This window comes from Clarias gariepinus, chromosome 22, assembly GCF_024256425.1.
Source record: "Clarias gariepinus isolate MV-2021 ecotype Netherlands chromosome 22, CGAR_prim_01v2, whole genome shotgun sequence".
Taxonomy (NCBI): domain Eukaryota; kingdom Metazoa; phylum Chordata; class Actinopteri; order Siluriformes; family Clariidae; genus Clarias; species Clarias gariepinus.
This window is the reverse complement of record NC_071121.1, coordinates 4,994,738-5,006,603: the sequence shown is the minus strand read 5'-3', so window position 1 is coordinate 5,006,603 and position 11,866 is coordinate 4,994,738. Positions and strand designations below refer to the sequence as shown.

The following is an 11,866-nucleotide window of genomic DNA, read 5'->3' as shown; positions in this document are numbered from 1 at the left end:
AAATGCTTTTAGCTGAAGATTTAAGTTGATTATTTTCAGCCATTAGGAAAAGGTTAGTGCCGGAAACTGTTGAGACAGAAATGATGAAAACTGGAATGCAGGATCTAAAATATATCAAAACAACAAAACAACCTAATTTTAAAATGGAAAGGTTTTAATTGATGTGGTATATGTTATGTGGTAAACTAATCAATGATGGGAAGATGTACCGTGGTCCTACTACTACCCTGCGGTTGATTATTTTCCAATATCAGCATCTCTTGTAGTGTTTTCTTATATCACAGCAGTAACCCAACAATATAATTTAAATCTACACATGTCTAATTAAAAAACATTTAAAATGTGGTCTAAAATGTTAGCTTTAATATTGTTAATTATTTCATGCTACAAATACAGAAGGGGGGAAAAAACAAGCTATATTGCCCTGATGCATAATTACAATATAATATTTGGTTCTAATTACAGTATGTACGTTTGCTGAACAGTTTATGTAGAAAACTGGGCTTATGATTCCAGTGAAAAAAACATTTGTCAGTTGACTGTTCACAAGCACCGCTTGCACATTACAGGACCTCAGCTGGGAGTTATTGCCACATCTGTTATACAGTCCTGACCTTTGTCTAGCGATTTCCACATGCTTGAGTCATTAAAGGAGTTCCTGGGAGGCTAGGGTTTTGGACGTGAAGCAGAAATGAGAAAACTTTATACCTTGATGGTATCTGTGGACTAGTGAATGCCGGGATAAGTGCAGGTAGAACAAAAGTTTATATAGGAGACTATATATATAGAAATAGAATCTTTTATATATATATATATATATATACAAAAATATTATACGGTGGCATAGTGGTTAGCACTGTGGCATTGCACCTTCAGGGTCTGTGTTCCATGTAGTTTGGTTTCCCCGGCGTACTCCGGTTTCCTCCTATAGTTCAAAGACGTGCAGATTAGGCAAACTGGTGTTCCCAAATTGCCAGTAATATGTGTAAGTGAATTTCGTGATAGATTGGCACCCAATCTAGGGTGTACCCCACTTCGTGCCCTAAGTCTCCTGGGATAGTCTCCGATATACAGGATAAAACTGTGTAGCCAATGAGTAAGTGAGCTATGTTTTGCACAATCCAAAGTCCCGGTTTGACCTGAACGCCCCTGTATATATTCCTGTGCATATTGTCATGGAAACAGAACAAAGATTTGTGTAAAATTTTGGACAGATTTTGGGCATTAAATAGAAAATAGAATAAAACTTGATTTGCCAAAAAAATAAAATCTAAAAATACTTTTCGAATTGATCTGAATGACTCGACTTAATGATTTATCGGAGTACAAGAGCAGTGAAGATTACTTTAAACTTTAAAAGAGAGGGGTGAAAAAAAAACACACCCCGGCGTGACGTAACGTTCCCACAATGCACGCGCTCTTCGGCAGCTCGAGCGCCGCTGTGTTTAGAGGGGAGGCCTGGACCAACTCCAGAAATTAAAGAAAAAAAGGAAAGAAAAGGAAAAGGCAAAAATCGATCGGTAAATAAATGTTCGGGTGCTTAATGGAAGCAGCGACGGCGAAGCGAGCGAGCGGGGGGTTTAGTGAGCGGATCCGGCGCACAAAGTGCATTTCTGCGGGGCTTTAAAGTTTTGCGGTAAGCGCTGCACTTCTGCTTTTACTGCAATTTATTTCAAACGAATCCGCGGGCAGGTCGAATCCGGGTTTAAAAAAAATCGTACATGCACAAATGTGTATGCAATTAAAATTTTAAATGCAAAATAAAAAGTGTTTTTTTATTATTATTATTACAAACTTGCCCGGTAAAACCATTTCGAGCTCTAATGTTGGCTGAACAAACAAGTTCCCTTCGCTTAGAAAAGTTACTTTGTTATTTATAAACTTTTGAAGTTGCTTTTGATCTTTTTCTTTGATTTTCCGATCGAAAAAATTAGTTTTCTGATCGAAATCGAAATCTCCCTGTGTAATCTAGAGGTTTTGTTGTAGTATTTTGTGTGTGTTTGTGTGTGTGTGTGTGTGTTAGCAGTAGCTGTAGCTGCATGGTGGTGGGATGATGATGATGATGGGGGTCTAATGCATGCACCAGTACACACTTCTGCTGACTAAGAGCAAAGTGGTTTTACTAAAAAAAAAAAAAAAAAGGTTTAAAAAAAGTGCCCTAATATAATTTTATTTGTATTTTTCACAACTAGAACTTAGGATTTATATCTCATTATTTTTTACATTTCAGTCTTCATGCTTGAAAAAACATCCAACATTTCTCTGGTGCATTTCCTTTTATCCAGCCTCAGCTTGTGTAATCAAGTCAAATGAGAACTAATTCATCTTTCAACAGCTTTTCCATGGTTTTGATAGAAATAATAAACAAAAAAACTAGTAAATGAGTTTTAAAAAATGTCATTTACTGAATGCATGGTAGACCTTTAAAAATATGTTTTCTTAAATGCAAATTTATATTACAGTCATAGCCTGCTTGCACATTTTTACATCTGTTGTATTTTAATGAGTGAATAAATTGATATCATGTTGTTGTTTTTTTTAATCTAATAAATTAGTATGGGGAAAATGTCATTTATGTATGACAGACCTTTAAAAATGTGCGTTTTTTGGTTGCATTTGCACTAATGCTGCTTTCCTTAAAAGCAAATTGATATTACAGCCATATTCTGTCTAGTTTTGTACATGGTCAGTAATTTAATTAGTGAATGAATTGATAGATTTGTTAAAGAAAATCTAATAAATTAAGTTTTTTAAAATGGTATGTATGTAACGTATGTAAATTTTTTTGTTGCATTTGCATTAATATTGCTCTTTTTAAATGCAAATTTATGTCATATTCTTAATATTTTAAAGATTAAAATTAGTCTAATTTAGAAATTCTTCATTGCAAAGTTTATTGCTAAAAAAAACTGCATTCTTACAGTTGAGTACAATTTGTCCTTCTGAAACATTAATCCTGCGTCAGATAATTTAAAGAAAATATTAATTTAATATACTCCTAGTTATTTCATTGAGAATGATTTGTTCTGTTATATTGTACTAGTAATATAGTAATAATAACAGTAACAGCCTTCAATAAGTCACAAAAGTTAAGTGGGTGTATTCTAAGCTTTCTGAGTGGGTGAAATCCTTTCTAATCTTCAAATTGTATATTTCTGATGTGTGTAAGCGTTTACATATGTTAGTAGCTGAACACTGGATTGAATGAGTAGAAGAAAAGAAAAAAAAGTGCACAGAAGAACAAGCGGTGCAAGACGGGAAATGGTATTTTATAGACAGGCTGCTGTGAGTGTATACAGCTTTGTACCTGTGCGTCTGTTCCATTTCCTGGCCTTTGATTCGTTTCCATAGCTTGAGCGTGAAGACGAAAAAAGGAAATGGATTAAAGTGCTTCTTGAGCAGTTTAAAGGGAATAATATAACAGATGTTCAAGGTAGAGTACAGAATTTAGTATAGTAATAGGATTATTACACTGTCATACATAAAATCAGTACAGCACCATAGAGTTTGGTAGTAATTAGATGTTTCATATACACTTCATATACACTTTAATAATAGTAACACATGTACACCTGCTCAATTATGCAGGTATCTAATCAACCAATCATAAACAATGCATCAAATCCTACAGATACAGGTTAAGAGCTTGATTTAATGCTTATATCAAGGATTTGATCTCAGCGACTTTAACCGTGGTCCGGTTCGAGCGGAAGGTCTGCGTTGAAACTCCTCATTAATGACAGAGATCAATTCAATTTAATTTTATTTATATAGCACTTTTAACAATAGTCATTGTCTAAAAGCAACTTCAAAAAATAAAAAGTAAATTTATTGAAGTGTGTGGGTGATTTAAAAAAAATGAGATAATGAGATTATAATTAGATAATAATGAGATTGTCCCCGATGAGCAAGCCAAGGGTGTCGGCGACGGTGGCAAGGAAAAACTCTCTGAGATGGCAGTAGGAAGAAACCTTGAGAGGAACCAGACTCACCAGGGAACCCATCCTCATCAGGGTGATAACAGACATCAGGAATTATATAACGACATCATGGGTGTTGGGCTGCTGGAAGTTCAGGAGGAAAATATAGATCAGAGAAAAATGATCAGAGTAGTCTGAGCTATATAGTAAATAATAATCACTCTTTACAACCATGCTCTGCTGAAAAGCATCTCAGAACGCGCAAGATGTCAAACCTTGATGTGGCTACAATCATAGAAGAACACTTTAGGTTCTCCATCTCTCAAGAACAGGAATTTGACATTATCAGGGGCACAGATTCGGCAAAACTGGTCAGGATTAAAAAGACAAGGTAATGTAGCTCTTAATTATTAAATAATAATTGTGGGGCAAAAACAGTGGGGCAAAAAAGTATTTAGTCAGCCAACAATTGTGCAAGTTCTCCCATTTGAAAAGATTAGAGAGGCCTGTAATTTTCATCTCAGCTATTTTTAATGAATTAATTGTTAAATTCCTCTGTAAAATAAATATTTGGTCACCTACAAACAAGCAAGATTTCTGGCTCTCACAGACCTGTAACTTCTTTAAGAGGCTCCTCTGTCTTCCACTCGTTACCTGTATTAATGGCTGTCTGTATATAAATATATATATTAATCTGTTATCAGTATAAAAGTCACCTGTCCACAATCTCAAACAGTCACACTCCAAACTCCACTATGGCCAAGACCAAGTAGCTGTCGAAGGACACCAGAAACAAAATTGTAGAGACTGGGAAGACTGAATCTGTAAAAGGTAAGCAGCTTGGTGTGAAGAAATCAACTGTGGGAGCAATTATTAGAAAATGTAAGACCACTGATAATCTCCCTCGATCTGGGGTCCATGCAAGATCTCACCCCGTGGGGTCAAAATGATCACAAGAACTGTGAGCAGAAATCCCAGAACCATACAGGGGACCTAGTGAACTATTTGAGTCCCCGCCAGGGACTCAAATCCTGCAGTGCAAGACATGTCCCCCTGCTTAAGCCAGTCCATGTCTAGGCTCGTCTAAAGTTTTCTAGAGAGCATTTGGATGATCCAGAAGAGGATTGGGAGAATGTCATATAGTCAGATGAAACCAAAATAGAACTTTTTGGTAAAAACTCAACTTGTCGTGTTTGGAGGAGAAAGAATGCTGAGTTGCATCCAAAGAACACCATACCTACTGTGAAGCATGGGGGTGGAAACATCACGCTTTGGGGCTGTTTTTTGCAAAGGGACAAGGACGACTGATCCGTGTAAAGGAAAGAATGAATGGGGCCATGTATCGAGAGATTTTGAGTGAAAACATTAGCAAGGGCATTGAAGATGAAACGTGGCTGGGTCTTTCAGCATGACAATGATCCCAAACACACCGCCCGGGCAATGAAGGAAAGGCTTCGTAAGAAGCATTTTAAGATCCTGGAGTGGCCTAGCCAGTCTACAGATCATAACCCCATAGAAAATCTTTGGAGGGAGTTGAAAGTCGAGTTGAGGAGATCTGCATGGAATGGATCCAGGATTGTTGTTTCTATAACCAACAAATAACAATAACTACATTTTTGCGACATCATTCCCATATTCCAGGAGTGGTTAAATGTACATGTTATAAAAGTAATAAGAACCTTTGTTCTATCCAACATATATAAAAAACCTTAATACACAGTCTGAAGTTTCCCCATTAACACACATCGGCAAAGCTGACCTACTGTATGCGGACACGGATCTGTGCCGCTTGAGTTTTATTAAACTTCATGACTCCTTCAACTTACGCTTATAACGGCGTCAAATTCCTGTTCTTGTCTGACAGGAGTGAACCCCAATGTGGATCCACAAAAACGGATCCACCTGAAGATTTGATGTGTTCTGTGCATCCTGAGATGCTTTTCTGCTCACAACGGTTGTGAAGAATGATTCTATCAGTGACTGTATCCTTCCTCATAGTTCGAACTAACCTGACCCTTTTTCTCTAACCTTTCTTATCAGTAAAGGATTTCCAACCACAGACCTGTCACTCACTCAGTGTTTTTTTTTTGTTTTGTTTTTCGTACCGTTCTGTATGAACTCTGGAGGCTTCTGGTCGTAAACTTCCCCAGAGAATACTTAAACCAGATCCATGTGACAGTCAAAGTTAAAGAGATCATAATAACTGAAGCTCTTGATCTATATCTGCATGATTTTCTTTTTTTTTACGCATTGGCTGATTAGACAACGGTGGGAATGTGCAGTTTATTGGTGTTCCTAATAAAGTGGACAGTGAATGTCTATATGTTTGAAGTGTATACAATGCATTTTTAAGCCATATATTAACACACAAAGTGGACTGAAATGATTTTAGTCTAATACATAGTGCGAATGCTGAAAGTTACCGTGCGAATAGACAACAGAAGATACGCAATAAATACAGTAGGTACTGAACAAGTAGACTCATGAAATGCAAAGCAACTGTTAACCCTTACCCTGATTGTACCTTTGTGTCTTTGTGCAGGATGTTGAATATGCTAAAGGAATACCGACCATCCCAAGAGAAGTTATATGACAAAGTTGGATCTCTGGTATTCTAAGTTTCATTGACTACCGTATGTATGTTCATTTATACCTAATTTATACCTAAAATCTCGTCATAACCATGTCATGCAAAAAAAATGCCTTCTCCTAGATGTCAGAGCACCGACATCCTAAAACCCGCGCTTACATATAAAACGATGTTCAATGGAAAGGAGCAGCTGAACAGCCACTTGCAGACCCATGACTCCAACAAGCAAGACCTGCAGTGTGAAGAGTGTGGCAAACACTACAACACTCGGCTGGGTCTGAGACGCCACGTGGCTACCCACGCCACCTCTGTGACCGGAGATCTTACCTGCAAGGTGTGCCGTCAGGTTTTCGAAAGCATGTCGACTCTCCTCGAGCACCTGAGCACCCATACCGGCCGCCCTCCACCGGGCGGAGCCGTGCGGGAACGGAAGCACCAGTGTGAACGCTGCGGTCAGCGCTTTTTCACTCGGAAGGACGTGAGGCGTCACGCCGTGGTGCACACAGGCAGAAGGGATTTCCTGTGCCCTCGCTGTGCCCAGCGTTTCGGCCGACGTGATCACCTCACCCGTCACCTGAAGAAGAGTCATGCCCAGGAGCTGGACGTCCTGACGTCTGCACCCACCAATGTGGTGAAGGAAGAACCAAGTCTGACCATGTGCAGCTCGGGATCCCCTAAGGATGCCTCGGAAGCCTTTTCGATGGGTATGTTCAATCCTCAAGGTCTGCAGAATGCCTCTACCTCAGGGGTCGGTCACCATCATTCTGTGGTGCCTGGGCCCTTATCCAGCTCCATGGGTGTGGGCTGCTATTTTGAGCCAAGCAAGCACCAGCCCCAACAATACCACGAGGCTCAGCGATACCAGCCTGCCTCTGCTACCTCATATCTGAAAGCTGAGATGGAGAACTTCCTGAATGAGCTTCAGTGTGGCCCGATGCCGCCTCAGGCTACAGTCGCAACCTCTGCTTCCAGACCGAGTGACCTTGTTCCTGATAGCCTGGGAGGTCAGAACGCCCACTTCACCCTCAGGAACTCCTTCGTCACCACGGAACCTTCTCCTTCCGCTGCTAATGTGGACCTCTCGCCACTGCTGGGCTTCCTGCCGTTTGGCCTGCCACCATACAGTGCCCCTTTGAGTTCAGGAGGCCTTGTGATGGGATACTCCACCACTACCACAGATTGCTCGCCGACTCCTACCTCTCAGCTCCCTGGGCCGCTCGCCTCGTTTCAGCCGCAGTCGCTGCACGAGCCGCAGGCCTTGGGGCATTTAAATCAGCCTCCTGGTTTCTCTCCTACTCTACCTCGATTTCATCAGGCCTTCCAACAGTGATGTTCCTTCTTAATCTGAGTGACAAGTATTCTTGCCAAATGGCATACACATGAAGCAAAGCACTCAGTGAACTTGTTTGATTGAAGGCTCTTACTTTGCTAAATAAATTCTGTAGAATAAGATGATTTGTGAGAATTTTGGATTGAATAGAGATTGTTTTAGAATAGTTTTGACTTTATTGGATTTTTTTTCCTTAGTAGGTCTTATGTTTATTTGAGTGTAGTGATTTATGGTGTTATTTAGATTCATTTAGTATTAAGAAGTCTGCATTGAACTAAACTGAGGAAATAAGATGCTGTGCAAAAGTCAGAGATCACCATTTATTTAACTTCCAATCAAGATGCCAGTTCAATGAATTCAAAGTCCTGTAATTAATTAAAAAAGGCATGAACACAAATCTTTAAAATGAGAGTTCTCATACAGTAAGTTTCCAACATATGAACAAGTTCTGTCCCGAGAGCCTGTTTGTAAGTCCAGTTTGTTTGTAAGTCCAACAAACATTGTCCAGGTAGTAGAATAATAACACAATTTGCTATACACTGTATCAAACTAACTGTTCCTTAATCTTGTCCTTGTTCTTTAAAATCGTGCCAATGCTTGAACGATTTATGTTAAAAGAACCAGCAATGTCTGCCATCTTTTCACCTCTCTCAATGCTCTCATTTATCTTCACTTTTGTCTCCATCGTTATTGCTTGGCGCTTCTTAGCTGTACCAGCTTCATCGCCTCTGCTTTTAACATTTTTCATTGCATGGTGCACCCACGTGACAATGTACACCGGACAAATTTCGGAAAATTGAACGTTTGTATGTAGGGTATTTACGTCCGTTAGTTGTCCTTTAGATGGAACCTTTAAAAAAGCAGTGTTGAAAAATCCAAAAGGTTTCATCAAAGGTATTAAGAACTTTCGCAAAGACCATTATGTTACATGTACAGTGTAGTTATACCATCCGTCTCCTCTTTATTTCATGGGGTTTTTCATGTTCCCAAAAAGAAAAAAGCCTCAATATCGCAACCAAAAGTCATTGCCTTTATGTTAAGACTTACTTTTCAAAAGTGAGGCTGAAGAGATGATTTTAAAAATGGTCATTTTTCAGCGTTATACTGTCTTGCTTCAAGCAACAATAACTAAAAATGTGAATTATTTATATTTAATTATGAGTATTGCTAGAACGGTAGCACGGTGGTGTAGTGGTTAGTACTGTCGCCTTGCACCTCCAGGGTCCGGGTTCGATTACCGGCCAGGCTCAATTCCCGTCTCTGTGCGCATGGAGTTTGCATGTTCTCCTCGTGCTTGGTGGGTTTCCTCCGGGTACTCCGGTTTCCTCCCACAGTCCAAAGATATGCCGTGTTCAAGCTCCCTCTACGTATCTTAGAGGACTAAAGGGGATTATCTCGCATAATGAAGTGGAAAGTCAAAGAATGTTACATTTCCAAAACTCAATATGATGAGAAAGGAAATCTCAACAGTGCTAACTAACTGTTGCAGATATCACACTGGGGGCGTCTATGAAATTATTTCTGGATACTCGAGGTGTTGATAGAGTTTTAAAAAAGCCCGATCGTTATTCGTGTAGCGCAAAACGTGGACGTTATTATGATACTGAAAAACTAATTACGCGCACTTGATGTCAATTGTGGCAGGAAATTAAATACAGTCGATCTCTGACTTTTGCGCAGTCCTGTACCTTGTAATACTCTCTGGAAAAAAAAAAAGAGACTGGATTATTACAGTGTTCTCCATTGTACAAGCACTTTTCTCAGTCAGAAGCACTTCCTTGACTTACGAGTCAGTTCGAACTGTGGTCTAAATCACATCCCAACTCGCAGCTTTCACTCAGTACGTAATCTACCTCTTTTAGTGGACTTCTCCTCAGGCGAGCCGCCTCCCTGTCCCGAAATTTGCTAGAGAAGCAAAGCGAATCCTTGTATATTGTATGATGTAGTGGATATAGAGAACATTTAAAGAAAGGTGGGGATTTTAGAGTGCATTTCAGTAGTATTGAAACTGAGACGATTATAGAGTCAGGTGTTATTGAACGAAATAGCTTTTATTCTTGTTGTTTTAGCATTTAAGGTAAAATTTCAAAAGGTGCTGTTGCCTTCCGTAGATTGACCGCGTACGGAAAAACAGCGAAGAGTGAAGACAATTTAGTTTTGTCTCGTTTCCTGTAACTCTTAATTTCTCTCTGTTCATTCCATAGAACTAATTGTAAAGGCAAACGATTTAAAGTATAAAATAGCTAATGACGATGATCAGTATTAAATAGCTGAACATATGATTGCTGTTTCCTTAGAACTTTATTCAATTTTTAGGTCGTCTGCTATTTTCTAAAGCCCCCCAACATTTAAAAAAACAAAAAAAACAATTACTGGTTTATTTTTAATCTTATTTCATCCATACGGAATATTTTGTCTTATGTGATTTCTGTTGTTTTATCCCTTACGAATGTTACATAAATTAGTGACAGTCCCATTTTTTGCAAATGGCACAACTCGGGAGCAGAACGTCAGTCGCCAGATGGATTCAAGTTTCTGCAACGGAAGGAAAAAACCAAGCCCGAGTTGAAATGGACTGAACACCAACGTTACTGTGATGTGCTTGGACTCAGACGTAACTACCTCAGACATATCTGCAACTGTGTTTATGTGGGTATCTCACTGGAGTAAGATGGTTTACATCTTCAATATGTCAGATCGTGGCACTTGTTGTCTATCAGTTGGCCTTTTGTTGAGTCTTTTTCATGTTTTCCGAACAAAGGCCGAAGTCATTTAATGTACTTAGTAATAAATTCATGGATGACAGAGAAAATAAAGTATCTTCGAAAGTGCTGCGTCTTTTTATTCTTTTAACAAATAGAACAATATAGTATTAATCATATTTGTCAATCATATTTATTAGTTTGTTTTTCAGAAAGAACATATATATATATATATATATATATATTTATTTACAATTTGGGACACATTGGATATGTGGAGCTTCTCTCATATGTATTTTTTAAGACCATAATCAATAATCAATGTGAAACTAATTTGCCAGCAATTACAAATTAACTAAGGAATGACATAATACTTTCTTAATATTTTTTTTTTTTTAATTGACCAGAAACACCATCTGCCAAAACACAGTATTGGTGCTGGTTTAATTTTTTTTTATGTTATACATATAATACAGAAAATGTGTGTGCCAAAGAAGCTACTTCCAAAGTTTATCCAACATGGAAGTGACCAATCTCGCTTCCCTAAAAAAGTTGCTAATTTCAGCCGTTTTTTCCAGGATATGCAGGTTAGGCTAATTGGCGTTCCCAAATTGCCCGTAAATACACAGTCGTACACAGTACGATAGGCAGTGAAATGCTTACCCGACTGCCAGTGACCTTAAAAAATAAAAGCTTATACATAAGAAAATAAATATGAATAAAAGAAATACGTTAAGAATAAAAATTAACTAGAAAAAATACACTGTAATAAAAGAAATATGTTAAAAAATAAGATATCAATATAACAGATATAGAAAAGAAAATGAAAATAGAAATTTGTCAAAACAGAAATTTAGAAGTTTGAAACGGCTCTGGTGTGCAAATATGCATAAAAAGTGACTTCGTAAGTGTCTTATTTACAGTGATTTGTGCAGTGGTCCCTAGATGAAAATATAAATATGAAAATATAACTATGTAGTGCAAAGTGTGCATGAATGTGTCCAAAGTGGCCATGGATGCCCAGTCACTGTTGGATGTTGCAAAAAGACGGTATTAGACCTGTGTTGTGTTGTGGTTGAGAGACCGTATCGCCTGCAGGAAGAAGCTCCTCCTCAGTCTCTCTGTGTTGGCCTTCAGGTAGTGAAAGCGCTTTCCAGAATGCAACAGAGAGAAAAGTCCATTGTTGGGATGGCTGAGGTCCTTCACGATCTTCCTGGCCTTGGTCCAGCACCGCTTGCCGTAGATTGAGTACAGGTCAGGGAGCTCGGTGCGGATGATGCGCTTAGCTGATCGCACCACCCTCTGTAGAGCTCGTCTTTCCTGC

General features: G+C 38.8%; 1 protein-coding gene across 3 annotated transcripts; it reads left to right on the top strand.

The window, feature by feature from the left end:
- Positions 1–1,443: 1,443 nt before the first annotated feature.
- plagx (pleiomorphic adenoma gene X) lies at positions 1,444–10,670 on the top strand. Of its 3 annotated transcripts, none has more exons than XM_053481897.1 (3): positions 1,444–1,636; positions 6,463–6,529; positions 6,634–10,670. In XM_053481897.1, the coding sequence occupies exon 3, from the start codon at positions 6,680–6,682 to the stop codon at positions 7,838–7,840; it is 1,161 nt and encodes a 386-aa protein (XP_053337872.1). In that variant the 5' UTR covers positions 1,444–1,636; positions 6,463–6,529; positions 6,634–6,679; the 3' UTR covers positions 7,841–10,670. The 3 variants fall into 3 exon arrangements, with proteins under 3 accessions (XP_053337872.1, XP_053337874.1, XP_053337875.1); XM_053481899.1 differs by having other exon boundaries at positions 6,463–6,553; XM_053481900.1 differs by having other exon boundaries at positions 6,463–6,557.
- Positions 10,671–11,866: the final 1,196 nt, after the last annotated feature.

What these genes read in the sequence shown, in the direction of transcription:
- plagx (XM_053481897.1), top strand. Translation starts at nt 6,680, where the DNA reads ATGTTCAATGGAAAGGAGCAGCTGAACAGCCACTTGCAGACCCATGAC.